The following is a 16572-nucleotide window of genomic DNA, read 5'->3' as shown; positions in this document are numbered from 1 at the left end:
AGAACTAAATAGTTTCTTAAAAGAAAAGAAAGAAAGCTAGTCTGAGGAAATTGCTGATGATTTTTGTCAGCAAAAAGGTCCAATTAATTAAACAGCATAAATTTAAATAGTGTAAGGAGAGGTGACAGAGCTGTATTTTGAGTTCTTCCACTGAGACACTCTGTCTTGTAAGGTGGTGAATCAAGTATAGTTGTTTGAGCATTGGATAGAATGCCTTGTGGTATTTGTTATGACAGCATTCTCGGTTGAAATCCAGCCAATGTCATCTTTGTTTTCCGTTTTTATTTTTGGTAGTGTAGTGTGGGGTGGGGTGGAATAAAAAAAAGTATCAATCCAGGTAGCTTGACAGAGCTGTAGAAATGACAAACTTGATGCCTTGTAATGTTTGTTTTCACTTGTCGCATTTTGGGTTCAAATCCTGCAGTAACTTACTTTGGTTGTAGACATAATCTGATTCCTAGTTTAACACAACCACCTGACAACATGATTACCCTCAGTAGAGTCCACTCTGTTACCAGTATTCAGGCCAGGATCCCTGTTTGAGGATATCTCCTTCCTTCTCTCTCACCAGTCTGAGATGCCCTACAAAGGGTCATGGGTACTGCTTTCACTCCTGACCAACAGATTAAAAAATGTAACAATAAGTAAAAATTGAATTTCAGAAGACAATAAAATAGCAACCTTTTCTACTATAGGCACAGGGCCCAAAATTTTGGAGGAAAGGGCAAGTCGATTACATTGACCCCAGTGCTCAATTGGTACTTATTTTATCAATGCCCCAAAAGGATGAAAGGCAAAGTTGACCTTGGCAGAATTTGAACTCAGAATGTAAAGCCAGTAAAAATGCAGCAAAGCATTTTGACCAGAAGATGATTCTGGCAGCTTGTCAACATACAGAAAAAAAAAGAAGAGAAAACAAGTAATACAACAGAGCAGAAGATCATAAAAACGATGAAGCTTCTAAGAACTTGTTTAATGCATATTGAATAAATGAATTGAGTAAAAGAAAATAATATAAAAGTATTAAAAACATTACGTTTTGGAAAAGCCTTTCAACTACAGTTTATTTTATATATTTAGAATATTTAAGAATCACAAGAAATACATATTTATTACTTGATTTCTCTTTTTGCTTTAAAGAATAACAGCCTTAATAAAATTAGCAATTAACTCAAACAAACCAGATTCTTGTTTTCTGACACAATAACAGATGAAATCTTTTGTGACATATTTATTGATGAAAAATTATCAATGCTTTGTATTGAACTCAAGCTGAATCATTTAACAATGAAAGATAATCTAAAACAGATATTAAGACAAAATAATACAATGAAGATATTCAGTGCCCAGCTGTTTGGTACTTCATTATTGATATACAAGTTTGATTGTTTTCATGTGACAATAAATGCATAAACTAATATTTTCTCTTTCACTCACACATTTTCAATATATTAGCTGTCAGACATATATATATCTATTGATGATTACATTATGGAAATGGTCGTTAAACAGAACATAGTTGCTTAATTATTTGTTTAACTTGACCTAAAAATAAGAAAACAATTCAATATTATGTACTAATTGTTTTACCTTTATGTTTTGACTTGGTCATTGTTGCTAGCAACTGCCACTGGAGAATTCTTAATTTTCTCTTTGGAAAATATAAAGGACAATTTCTGGCAAGCGTTTCTGCTGCCCTTTGCCATTATTATTAAGAAAGATTTCAAACTGGTCAGACAAGTTTGAACATAGATAACTAATACTTGTCTTTTATCACAGTTATTAATATGGTATTGTTTAGAAAAGAATGATGGACAAAGAAAATAAGAATTTAACCTAGGTTATTCATAGAATGGGTTACTTAGTGCTTGACCTACACTTCAGATCCATTTTAAAGCTGCAGATATCATATGTCCCAGTTGTGATTATATGGAAACACTCTGTAGTTCACTGATATTGTTCAATGTATGAAACAAGAAAGACAAGAGAGATCATGATTTTCAATCTCTGTATACAAAATGGTGGCAGAAATCATTCGCTTTTATTACTTATTTTTAACTAAGTAATACGAATTAGGCAAATTAAGTAAACACCTTGCTGAATGATGCATTCATGGTACTCATGACAAGATATTACAGAGTAACTATAAGATTTTGGTCATAACTGTAGGATTCTATTTTAGTATTCAATTATCTTAGTGCAGTTGTCTTTCCCTACTTTCAGATTGTCTTCTTCCCTTCGTTCCATCCATATTGTTCTCTCAAATTATCACAATGACTATTGATTCCCACAATTAAACCTAATCAATCCCTGGCTTGCCTTTGTCAATAAACATACGATCTTAATAGTTTGGCCAAAGGATTCAAAAGCATCATTATTTCCAACAAACATTATTTCCAACAAAAGCATCATTATTTCCAACCAACTCTCTCTTCTATCGATTAGCCTATTTTAATTTTACTTTTCTATTCAACTTGAATTGGTTTTTATTCCTTAACAAAGAGTCTTGTAACACACACTCAGGGATTGCTGCTACTCTTGATTTTTTTTTTTTTTACTAATATTGGCACAAGGCTTGAAATTTTAGGATTGGTATGTAGTTGATACCAACGACTTTAGTACTGGATTCATACTTTGTTTTATTGACCCTGAAAGGATGAAAAGCAAAGTTGATCTTGATAGAATTTGAACTCAGAATGTAAGGAGCCAGAAGAAATATCATAAAGCATTTTTCCAATGCTCTGTGTCCCTAATATTAGCCATAATATCATAATTTCATAAACTACAGTTGTGTGTCTTCTTAGTCAAGAATCCTGAGGCAAATGACACAGAGTAGTAGAAAGTATGTGTGTGTGTGTGTGTGTGTGTGTGTATGTTTGTGTATCTATGAATGTATGTTTATCTGTATGTTTTGTGTGTGTACATTCTATAGTGGTTACACAACAGTATATTGACAAAGACTGTTCATCTTAATTTGGGAAATATTGTTAGATTGGTCAATGATATATAAACTTTACATTCATTCAACATTCAAGCGATGTAGTTCACCATTATAATAAAGAAATCCAATTAAAAAGATTCAAACACATCAATGCTGGAAGGCATTGTTGTAAACATGTTCAGACTTTATTAGAACAATGTAATCAAATTTTATAAATCAGACTTCCTAAAAAGTAGTCTGATCATCATCCTCCTCATCATCATTTAGCGTCCATGTTCCATGCTGGGTTGGATAATTTCACAAGATCTGATGGGTTGAACAATGATATTATACTCCAGTGTTTGCTTTGTCATGTTTTCTGCAGCTAGATGTCCTTTCTAATGTCACCCACTTTACAACATGCACTGAATGCGTTTTTTTTTCCTGTGGCACCAACACTAGTAAGCTTGTCATACAGCATGCAAGACTAAGATTCCCTTCGATTGAGAGGGGCTACAGTTGAGTGGAGGGGATGCAACTTTATACTAGAAGATGGGAGGTCAAAGTATGAGAGAAAAGTCCCAATCAAAACAGGTTTCTTGCTATTGAGATGCTACATGGCTATTTGCATTATAGAAAAGAGTGGGGAATGACTGGGATGGATGTGGAATGAGATAAAATAGTTGTGAAGAGATGCCAAGGTGGACCCTTAAGGTAAGAGGTGATATCAAAAAGTTCTTGGACTAGTTATGTTTAATAAAAAAAAAAAAAACTTATTTACCTGAGTTTTAACATCATCTCCTTCAAAATAGTTATCTTGTGCAGCAATACTCTGGTCCCAGCATTCCTGGCACTTTTGGAATCTGGCCAGGAAGTTGTTTTCTGTAAGTGAGTCGAGGACCTTCTGCAATTTGCTCTTGATCTCAACAACAGTGTTAAAACGGGGACCTCTCTGCTGCATTATCATCTTGGGGAAAGAGATGGAAGTCTGCAGGTCTCAAATCTGGTGAATAGGGTGCGTGTGGAAGTGATACTACGTTTTTGATGAGAAGCTCACAAGTGAGGAGACCTTGGTGAAAAATCTAATTCTTTGCGCTCCACAGATCCAGTCGTTTTCGATGAATATCCTTCCTCAAACACTTCAAAACATCACAGGAGAACCCTCAGTTGATGGTCTGGCTATGGAGGATGAACTATCAGTGCACAATACCACATTCCCAGGGATGACAATTGTAGCAGGTCTTCCAGATCGCTCATCGTCCTCCAGGGACATTCTTCCATCTGTGAAGAGCCCATGCCACTTGAAACGTTGCATACAACTCATTACCTCATTGCCATAATCTTGCAGAAGCATGCTCAATGTCTTTGTAGCAGACTTCCCAAGTTTAACACAAAATTTCACGCTAGGTTTTTGTTCTTGACCATGATAAAATTGTTGACTATACAGCATACACAGGATCACAAAATCACAAATTTCACAACTTACAAAGAAAACACAGCAATGTCATTTGACACATTGCCTCATGAAGACCACTGCTAGCTCTCACTGCTCATGCAGCTGTGTGCTGCCACCTGTTGGTGCACTACAGAACTAGTCTGGGAACTTTTTGATACCACCTGGTATGAAGTGAGTGACAGAGTAGAGAGTGCAGGTGATTATATTTCGAATATATATCACACTTATCCAAACATGCCCATCCATTCAGTAGATTGCATAGCATTGAGCTGAAATCTTAGAACACTGTGTTGTGTTCGAATTCAAGGCAGATAACTCTGCTTGCCACAGTTTGTCTAGATGACAAATGAACTTTTGTCTTTCATTTCACAATTAATCAATTAGCAACTGGAGGAATACAGAACTGTGGAAACACTATGTCAAACTTTGGCTGAACACTCCAGCAAACATAGACATTTCTATGATATTCATTAGTGTGACGAATAAAGAGTTGTATAATCTTTTTCAAAATTTTCTAACAATTTTAGTAACTGTTGAAAATTAGATTAGTAGTTGACTTATTTAACATCAGACATTTTGAAGTTTTTCTCATTTTCTGCCCCTCTCTTTCTCTCTCTCTCTCTCTCTCTCTCTCTTTCTTTCTTTCCATCTTTCTCTACATCCCTCTCTTTGTCTGTATATGTATATTACTGTGCATGCATGTGTGTATGTATATGCATGCCTGTGTCTATGTGTGTATGCATATGTGTGTATGTGTGCATGAGTGTTTACCTCCAGCACCAAATTCAGGCCCAGTATCCAGTCACCTATGTTAAATCACCAGCATCCAAACAGCATCCAAACAGCTATGCTCATTCACTTCATTCTGATCATACTTGCATTCTCTTGTCTTCTACCTTTTATTCTTTACTTTTAACTTGTTTCACTCATTTGGGTATGGCCATACTGGAGCACTGCCTTGAATAATTTAAGTCGAATGAATTGACAACAGTACTTATTATTATTTTTTTTCTTAAGCCTGGTATTCATTATATCAGTCTCTTTGCAGAACTGCTAAGTTACGGGGACGTAAACACACCGACACCAGTTGTCCAGCAGTGTCAGAGGACAAACACAAAGACACACACACACACACACACACACACACACACATATGATGAGCTTCTTATTTTAGTTTCCATCTACAAACTCCACTGACAAGGCTTTGATTGGCCTGAGGCTGTAGTAGAAGACACTTGCTCAAGGTGCCACACAGTGGGACTGAACCCAGAGCCATGCAGTCAGGAAGCAAACTTCTTACCACACTACATTTATTATGATACCAGTACTGGTGAGGTTTTATTTTCAGATTCTGAATTTCCTAAACATAGAGCAATTTTGTTTTAGAATAAATTTTCACCTCTGTAAACTTTATTGACTGCAGCTAGGAAGCCACAATTATTCATTTTGTATGGAAAATATAGATAAGGAGGAGAAAGGGGTAAAATGAATAATGCAAGTTGTAACTCGAAGGGACATAACCCACATCTGAACCTGACATCCACATTCAATATTTTCTGAAATGCAAATTCTACCAAAAGATAGAGATTTATTTAAAACAACTTGACAGAAACATGGGACCATTGGTTTTTGCTTAAAATTGACAAGTCTTCAGTCTAATTCCAGTGTTGCACTTTGGTGTATCATTCTCCCCCCCCCCCCTTTTTTTTTCTTTGTTGTTATTTTTAAGATATCTCGTTTTCTCCTTTGGTTTGCAAATACCAGAATGAGCAAGTTTAGCACTGCTCACTGGACATTCTGCCTGTTTTGGTGACATAAATTTTTGGTGCTGAATACACACACACACACACACACACACTCACTGAAATATACACATACAAAGCGAGGGAGAGAGAGAGAGAGAGACATTACAGTTTATTAATTTAAACACAATTGAGATAAACATTCCCTTTTCTCAAACACATACAGACATAGAGAGAGAGAGAGAGAGAGAGAGAGAGAGAGAGAGAGAGAGAGAGAGAGAGAGAGAGAGAGAGAGAGAAAGGTAGAGAGAGAGAGAGAGGCAGAGTGAAAGGCAGAGTGAGAGGCAGAGTGAGAGGTAGAATGAGAGGCAGAGTAAGAGGCAGAGAGGCTGAGGGACAGAGAGAAGTAGAGAGAGAAAGAGAGAGAGGTAGTGAGAAGATATTAATTTCAAATTTTGGCACAAAGCCAAAAGTTTCAGGGAAGGGCTAATTCAATTACATTGACCGCAGTATGTAACTGGTACTTATTTTATTGACCATGAAAAGATGAAAGTCAAAGTCATCCTTGGCAGGATTTGAACCCAGAATGAAAGTTGGATGAAATGCTGCTAAGCATTTTGCTGAGCATGATTCCAATTCTGTCAGCTTGCTACATTAGAGGAAGCAAGAATTGTTAAAACAAGATAAACATTAAAACACCTGATGTCAAATAAGTTAGCATTGAATCAGTGATGCCAAAAATGGCTAAGCCAAAGTGTCTCTCGCATACAACATCATCATCATCATCATCATTTAATACCTGGCATGGTTTTCTATGGCTGGATGCCCTCCCTAACGCCAACCACTCTGAGAGTGTAATGGGTGCTTTTACGTGCCACCAGCATGAGTGCCATTTGTGTGACACCAGTATCTTCCACGACTGTGATTTTACTTGGCTTGATGGGTCTTCTTCTCAAGCACGACATAATGCCAAAGGTATTGGTCATTGCCTCCATGAGGCCCAACACTCAAAAGAAACTCAGCCACCTTGTCTCCATGAGGCCCAAGACATACCTACAAAATATAACAGTCCCTGTTTTATTTTCAACTTCAAAACTTTCAGGTGCAAGAGTGGCTGTGTGGTGAGTACCTTGCTTACCAACCACATGGCTCCGGGTTCAGTCCCACTGCATGGCACCTTGGGCAGGTGTCTTCTTCTATAGCCTCAGACTGACCAAAGTCTTGTAAGTAGATTTGGTCGATGGAAACTGAAAAAAGCCCATTGTATATATGTGTGTGTGTGTGTGTGTGTGTGTGTGTGTGTGTGTGTGTGTGTGTGTGTGTGTGTGTGTGTGTGTGTAAATTTGTGTGTATGTCTGTGTTTGTCCCACAACCATCGCTTGACAACTGATGCTGGTATGCTTACATCCCTGTAACCTAGCAGTTCAGCAAAAGACACCAATAGAATATGTACTAGGCTTACAAAGAATAAGTCCTTGGGTTGATTTGTTTGACTAAAGGCAGTGCTCCAGCATGGCCACAGTCAAATGACTGAAACAAATAAAAGAATAATGAAAAAAGAACAAAGCTCAGCTCATCAACTTAAATCTAAATCATCTTCAGGATACATTTGACTGAATTCCAATTCATCTTCATCACAGTATTCTAATTCCTGCAATATTTCTGCAGTTTTGAATATCCTACTCCTTTGCCTTTCCTCTCCAGTCATGCTTGGCTGTAGGGAGCTTTGCTTCATAGTTTAAAACCAAGCTAAAACAAAAAAGAAAGATAGAGGAAAATATTTCTTAAGAACACCTTATCTCTAAGTAGACACTTGTAGACAATGTAATACTGCAATGACAACAAATCTTTATTCTAATTGACCATTTTGCTTTCTGTTTGATCTTGTTTTAACAGAGTTTTCCCTAGCTGTGTGGTAAGAAATTTTCTTCCCCGCTACATTGTTCTAGGTTCAGTCCCCACATCCCTGTAACTTGATGGTTTAGCAAACATGACCGATAGAATAAGTACCAGGCTTTGGAAATGAATTAAATACTAGGGTTGATTTGTCCCATTAAAATTCTTCAAAATGGTGTCCTTGCATGGCCACAGTCTAATCACTGAAACAAGTAAAAAGATTTCTGGTATATAGACAGTTTAGCTGAATGTCAAATTTGAAATACTTGGTATACCAGGAATACAACCCAACAGAGTCAAATGGGAAATGTTATGACATAGATATTAGTGAGTTTGGGTTCTTAATTTTTCTTCTTCTGTTTTGCAGGAACTTGAAGAGATTCACATCGACACGTGTAATACAATCAAAGCTGCCATTGAGAGTCATGCTCTTGTTCTTCTAAATAAAGTAAGATTTTAATAACTTCATTTCTTTTTGCAAATCTTCAGATATATAGGTTTCTTCTGCCTTGGTAAAAAGACGACTATATTTTAGGGAAGAAAGAAATGAAAAACATTAACATTTATGCCTTTCTTTAAAAAAAAAAATCAGTATCTTAGATACACACAAAACCTCACATTTTACCAGGTGAGTGTAATCACCATGATCATGATTGCCATCATCATCGTCGTCGTTGTCATCATCATCATTTAACATCCATTTTCCATGCTGGCATAGGTTGGATAGTTTGACAGGAGCAGGCCAGCTGAAGAGTTGCCTGAGTGCCATATCTGTTTTTGGCATGGTTTCTATGGCCAGATACCCTCTGCTGGATGGGTAATGTCAGAATGCATGCATGACAGAGAGTAAATGATTTAAGAAGAAAATTGTGTATAAGAGGCATCAGGTGTTGTGTGCAAGAGAGAAGACTGCACTGGTTTGGTCATGTGATGCGTATGGATGAGGACTGCTGCATAAAGAAGTGCCAAGCTTTAATTGTGGAGGGTACCTGTGGGAGGAGTAGACCTAGGAAGACATGGGATGAAGTGGTGAGAAAGGATCTTCAGATGCTGGGCATCACTGAGGAAACGACAAGGGACTGGGAGATGTGATTTGCTGTACTTGGTAAGACATGTCAAGCTAAGTAAAATCTCTGTCTTCCACACATATAGGCTTATCCTTTCAGGTGCCAGTGCCACTTAAAAAACACCTGTGCTGGTGCTGTGTTAACAGCCCTGTGCCAGTGGTGCATAAATGCACCCATGATGGTGCCACGTAAAAAGCACCTAGCACACTCTGTTAAATGGTTGGCATTAGGAAAGGCATCCAGCCATAGAAATCATGCCACAACAGACAGTTGGAGTCCAGATGACTCTTTGTTAGCCAGCTCCATGTCAGACCATCCAACCCATACCAGTATGGAGACTGGATGTTAAACGATGATGATGATGATGATGATGTGCACCTGCATTACATTTATATCAGTTTGATCCCTGAACATTGGATATCTGAATGTATACATAGACTTAGACTAAATTTGAACTAGAAATCTTTATTTCTAAACTCAAAGTAATAATATTCATATCTATGAGATCATTGATATCAGATCTATAAAACAACACTGAGACAGCTGATGATGACACAAAATTAAACTAATCATAACGTAATATAAATATTGTAAATATATACATAGAGTCTATGCATTGGGTCAATAGTATCAGATATTAAATGTCATTAGTACGGCTACTTTAAACATGAGGTCAATTGTACAGATCATTGTAATATTATTAACAATAAATCAGACATTGATTGAAGCAAAATTGAAGAACTGATTTATTGAAACTTTTATTTCTCACTCTATAAGATTTATCCTGTAAATTCTCTTTTATTAGTTCTGTTTCGAACAAGGCCTTCCAAGTTATTTAAATTCCAATTTCAGGTTTCCAATAAAATCTTTTGTATTGATAAATGCATTTAATGACACAAAAGTTCAACTTGTTTTGCATTTCTTTCAGGCAACTGAGCGACATCGAAGATTTGATGATTTACTAAAAGTCTGTCACCAAGTCAACCCCCAATTAGATGTTTCGTATTTTATCCGTTCCATGAGCCAAGATGTTCTTAGCCTTCAACAACAGCCATATCAGTTCAATTATCCTGCAGATATTAATGCTGAGTTAATGGAGCTCGTAAGATTATCATTTTATATGCATTGAAGTTATTATTATTGTTAATGTTCTTTCACCCTGGGTAAGATCTGATTGAGAAAACCTGTTATCAAAGATATTCCAGATGTAATCATATCATACCATATTTTTTTAAGTGATAGCAAATCTTGAACACTGCATTAACTAGTGTTACTACCATTTTAGGATGGTAAGGTGTTATATGAAAGAGATTTGGTTTCTATTTCTACAAAACCAAATGACCATGTAGAAGCTTGCTCAAATGTCTTTAGTCTTAGTTACATGAGAAGTTTTTGTTTTTATTTATTGAAAAATTGATATTATTAAGATGAAATATTCCAGTAAAAATGGTATTGTGCCTTCGAGTTATATTAATAATAGTAGCATACCTGTGCAGTGAAAACTAATAGCTATCATAATTATATTCATTAGCTGTAATTTTATTAAAGTAAAATGTTCTTTTTAACCATTCAATGATTTTCTTCTAGGTTTGGATTGTTTCATCTCTTCTATCCACCACTGATCTAAAAATGGTACTCCCATACTTCCATTGCAAAATTTCTGTATTTGCTGCTTACTTCACCTCCAACTCTGTACTGAGCAGATTCAACAAAACTGCTCCCAAGTTGTTTTTCTACATGCACATATCCCCCCCCCCCCATGAACACAGTCATCATAAACAAAAGCACTTCTGACCCCTCCAATTCAACAAGTTAACCAGTTTATGATAATATCTTGTTCATCACTCACAAGTAATCTGTTCCAGAGCTATTTTCTATCTTTATCAGACTTCATTTCCACTATTTCTTCAGTGGTCAATGCAAAACTTGGAAACACACTAAAATGCTTTCATGACCCCCAAAAGTGCAATATTTCTGTAACAACAAACTAACAGCCTATAACTTGCACTTCCAACATCTAAAAGGTGATGGACAAAGTTTAACTCTTTCATCACCTTGACAATCTTATACTTTCTGCAGAGCCAAATCTATCAAAGACTTGCTTTTCTTCTGCAAATGAAATGCTGTTGCAAAGTATGAGAAAGTTCTTTCCATGGTCTACATCTCATTCCCCTTTTTTGGACTGGAGATGGCACTGCTAAATCCCTGCTTGAAAATATATATAATTTACAAAGTAACACAGTTACTGATCTAATAAATATATTTTTCTCTCCTTTTTTTTTTTCTATTACTATCTTTCTTCTGATGAAGGATTAGTGTCTGAAACGTCAAGACTTTTTCTCTTCTTACTTCAAGCATTAAACTAATACATTTCATAAAACTTCTCCTTCCCATATTCTCTTCTTTTCTTAATACTCACACACACACACACACAAATGTGCACACACACATATTCTTTGGTTAATATTTATGGATTGAAGTTTTGCACCACAATAGAAACTATGGATGTAATTTTTTTTTTAAGTACATGTGTAAGTACTTTTCTTGAAGAAAGTACTTACATAAAATTGAAAGTTTTCCCATTCTGTTATCTCTTTTGTATTTACCGACAGGAATCAGTTCGAGATCAACTCATCATTGATAGACACACAGAAAGTACTATTAGAAGTAGACGCCAAGCTGTTCAGAAAGAAGCTTCCGAATTGACCTCATATATCAAACAGAATCAGGATGTAACACAGACTCTAGTCAATATGTGTCAAAGGTAACAAGCATTCATTAAAAAAAATTTTATTCATATTTCTATGGGTGATATGTTGATATTTTCCTCTTGATGTTTGATTAATATCATCCTTAATAACCTGTCTATTGTTGCTTTGTCATTTTATATAATATATATATATATATATATATAATACATAGATGCATATACATATATGTTAACAGAGGCATTCATTTTCTAAATGTTATGCATATTTTTACAGTTAATATTTTGACATTTTCTTTATAATCTTTGATTAATATCTTCATTAATAACCCACTTATTGTCTTATCATTTTATTATTATACATTATTGGTTCCAAAGAATATTAAAAATTCTTCTTTTTTTTTCCTATTTAAATTATTTCAATGCAGTTTATCTGCTTACTTATTTCTTATTTCTTTATTGCCCACAAGGGGCTAAACATAGAGGGGACAAACAAGGACAGACAAAGCGATTAAGTCGACCCCAGTGCACAACTGGTACTTAATTTACCGACCCCGAAAGGATGAAAGGCAAAGTCGACCTCGGCGGAATTTGAACTCAGAACGTAACGGCAGACAAAATGCCGCTAAGCATTTCGCCCGGCGTGCTAACGTTTCTGCCAGCTTGTCTTGTTTTTCTACTAGACATTATTGTAAAACCAATTTTCATTGAAGTGTTCGTTTTACAGAAACATCACTGAACTGATTATATAATAAATATACCATATTTACTGATGTGTAGGTCACACTCGCATATAAGACCCTAATTTAGTGTTAAATCTTGTAACTAATTTGTTTCCCCTTCATAGTTTTTAGCTTGCTCCTTGTATAAGTTACATCCCAGTTTTTTCAGTTGAACCTAAATATGAAATAGTGCAACTGAAACGCAAGCAAATACAGGTCTTTTTTTTTTTTTTCTATTTCAGCTTTATTTTAACATTAAACCAATACTGAATACAAAAAGCCCAAAAAATATTTTTTGATTTATTTATTTGTATATTTGAAATAATTTTGAAAGCTAAACATTATTTTTATATCATCTTTTTAATGTTTAATACTATGTATCTATATCCAAAGCTTCTATATGTATTTTTTAAATATGTTTTTTAAAATTATTTTACAAGTTGCAGTGATTGGCCAATAGTCATGGTGGGGTGTCAAACCCCAGTAATTTGTCTGTGTTTTTTTTTTTTTGTTGAACTAGGAAATAGAAAAGGATGAGTTTACCTAGGTGTAAGGGGACATAATCAGAATTATAAAGAAGTAAGACTGACTTGGCCAATATACATACTCTGCCAATATACATATAAGTGCACAGATACACACAGACACACACAGATACACATATGTATAAATCTGATAGGCATCCACACAGTTTTCTGTCTAAGAGATTTCATTTACTAACAAGACTTTTGTCAATCCACAGTTATAGTAAAAAACACTTGCCCAAAGCACTTTGCTGTAGGATTGAACCTAGAACAACATGATAGCTCTGTGAACTTCTTAAACATATTGCCATACCTGCGACATATGTTTATGTATGTATATGTGATCTGGTGTATGTTTCTGTGTGTGTGTGTGTGTGTGTGTGTGTGTGTGTGTGTGTGTGTGTGTGCATGCATGTGTGTGCACACACGTGTGTGTATGTATGTATATGTGCTGATGCATGAAAATATGTCTGCATAAAAATTTTATTTTCTGTATAAAATTTACTAAAAGACTCAAGACTCAAACTTTCATATAGACAAATTAGAAAAGAAGAGAAAAAAATGCAATATGTCAAATCTATTCACTTTGAATGCTATTATATATTTTCTCCTTCTTGAATGATGCATTTATTTTTCAGAGAAATATTGCATTTTTTTCTTTTTTTTTTTTTTTCCTTTTATTTTACATGATATTCTTCACAGAAATAATCATGTCAAAATTTGTTTACTGAAAAGTTAAAGTTAACAATGGTCAAGTTTGTCATGCCAATATCAATAGAAATTGGATATTTACAAAGGTCATGTAGGAAAATTTCTTCAGATGTTATTACATTGGATTGATTTCTTCCAAATATCTTATTATCTAAACAGCCTCCAGGTTGATATCTAAGAAATTAAACATTTCAAACAGACACACTCATTCAAAATCGTGATATCAGATAATGACATTATAGAATCATATAATTTTACATATACATACATAGTAGTGTATGTAATACTTATTTTATACAAAGTAAGAAATAATATTTTCTGCCTTTACCATCATTTTGAAGAACCACTTTTATTTCTTTGTATAATCAAAATATATTTTAACCCTTTTGTATTTAAACTAACTATATCTGACCCAAATATTCTACCTGTTTTATTTTCAAACAAACCAGCTAGATCCTGCTTTTTAAACCTATTGTACAATGTCATTCTAAAGATAAAGTCACTTTGTTAAAATCTTGATGTTATGAAATCATGCATGATTAATTCAAAATATGTATAAAAATTGTTATTTCTAAATCTCTCAACGAGAGGCATTCAGTAACAATACTTTCAAGTAAACATTATTGGCCAACATACTGTGGCTATATAACACACAATCTGTGTCCTTATATTTTCAAACAGGGGTGTTTAGCACCCCAACTTAGCACAGAACAATATCTATGAACAGTGGTTTCTGGGTAATTTCCTTTCTTCAGCACAGGAAATTCCCATTCGAAAATATATACAATTTTCAAAGTGACACACAGTCACTGATCTAATAAATAGAAAAATTATTATTTCGAAATCTCTCAACGAGAGACATTCAGTAACAATACTCTAAAGTACACAGATTGTGTGTCACATAGCCAGCTGGAGACGATGTTTCCTGGGGCTAAATAACAGTAACATTGATTCCAACTGGGACTGCCACATTATGTTGGCAAATAATCTCTACTAATTCAAATAATATAATTAAATAAGCATTACATGTGACAGAGTAATCTGAATGCTAAAAAGTTAATATATAATACAAGTCCTGAATGTATCTTGGTGCTTTTCTTCAACTTCATTAGTAGGAAAATAATTATTTCAGATTTTGTGCAAGGCCAGCATTTCTAGGGGTGGGATTCAGCCAGCTCACTGCATTGAACAGTAGAAAAATAATAATGTTTAAAAGTGAAAAATGCCACAATTAAGAAATTAAACAAATGCGTTTTAGTGTTCCAATACAGTCAGGGAAATACAATCACATATATCATCATCATCATCATCATCATTTGGCATCTGTTTTCCATGTTGGCAAGAATTAGATGGTTTAACTGGAAGTGGTAAGTCAGAGAGCTGTACTAGATTCCAGTCTGATTTTGCTTGGTTTCTTCAACTGAATGCCCTTCCTAACACCAATCACTCCAAGAGTTTTGTGGGTGCCTTTTTATGTGTCACCAGTGCTTGCCATGACTATGATTTCACTTGGCTTGATGTGTCTTCTCAAGCACAGCAGATCACCAAAGGTCTTGATCACTTATCACCTCTGTGCAACCTAACATTCAAAGATCATGCTTCACCACCTCAAAAACTGTATTATGTAATTGATAACTAGCAACAGTTAATTTCGTGTGACTCAACCAATCTTGTCATGATTATTCATCTCTATAGTGACCACCCTGTCTAAAAGTCTATGATTCTATTTTAGGGATGGTAGAAAGTTTGTTGTAGGAAACACTGGCAACAATACCGTACATATTCAGCAAAGGAAGGATACATTGAAAAATGGATTCCTTGACATATGAAAAGGCAAGATAGTCATGGATGGAAAGCCTTGGATTCATAAGTTTACTCAAACATACCAGACCCCAAAAATACAACAAACAATTTAGCTTACTGGTTTCACAAAAAGTATAAGAAAAATGCAAATCTATTACACTGTAAACTTTAAAATTAACATCTCATTATGTATATAAACTATTAATTCATTCTATCTACAACTCCTTGTAACTAATGAAACATTCAGCACTAAGAACTGCCAAACATACAAAAGAAAGAAATCAATAAAATTCCATACTTTATTCTTATTTTGGTGTGCGTACTTGTCAATGTCAAATTTGCCCTCAAAACATTACAAAATATTCAATGTATGTCTGAAAATTAAATTACAGCAAAAATACAATTTCGATTTTTTGTATGTGTATTTCGTGTGCAAGATTCTTGATGTGGATACGTGTGTTGAAAGAAATACAATTAAACCTTGGGAGAGGCATTATGCCGGTAATAAACACACGCACTGGTTCAGTCCTTTATTAATTTATATAGTTTTTTTGTTAAATTATTTCATTGCACTCTTGCAATCTCTTCAGTAACTTGTCTCTCCACTTCCATTTATTTTGAATGTCAATGGAAGTGGAGAGACAAGTTACTGAAGAGATTGCAAGTGTGCAATGAAATAATTTAACAAAAAACTATATAAATTAATAAAGGACTGAACCAGTGCGTGTGTTTATTACCGGCATAATGCCTCTCCCAAGGTTTAATTGTACAATTTCGATTTTTGCACAATTTAAAGTTTCAGTTAAAATTGTTGGAAATGACTTCTAAATATATTTGGTGACATCAGTTATTTCAGGTTCTTTTCAGAGTCGTAATGCAACACAGAAAACTTCAGAAATTTGTCTGTATCAGAAAGGAAAAGTTAAAATTGATATACTTACATTTATTGTAGTATCACAGCTTCTATATAGTGATCTCTGTGTAATTTCTTCAAACCATAGCGAGGGACATTCCACAGTTGAAT

General features: G+C 34.8%; 1 protein-coding gene across 21 annotated transcripts in view; it reads left to right on the top strand.

The window, feature by feature from the left end:
* Positions 1 to 16572, top strand: part of LOC106875793 (uncharacterized) — an 848542-nt gene that overhangs the window by 254806 nt on the left and 577164 nt on the right. For all 21 annotated transcript variants that reach the window (XM_089351827.1, XM_089351822.1, XM_089351821.1 and 18 more), the window contains exons 6-8: positions 8382 to 8462; positions 10010 to 10183; positions 11694 to 11845. In XM_089351827.1, the coding sequence (XP_089207953.1) occupies positions 8382 to 8462; positions 10010 to 10183; positions 11694 to 11845 (407 nt within the window). The remainder of the gene's footprint in view (positions 1 to 8381; positions 8463 to 10009; positions 10184 to 11693; positions 11846 to 16572) is intronic.

This window comes from Octopus bimaculoides, chromosome 5 (assembly GCF_046866305.1).
Source record: "Octopus bimaculoides isolate indiv1 chromosome 5, ASM4686630v1, whole genome shotgun sequence".
Taxonomy (NCBI): domain Eukaryota; kingdom Metazoa; phylum Mollusca; class Cephalopoda; order Octopoda; family Octopodidae; genus Octopus; species Octopus bimaculoides.
This window is presented reverse-complemented; position numbering and strand designations above follow the sequence as displayed.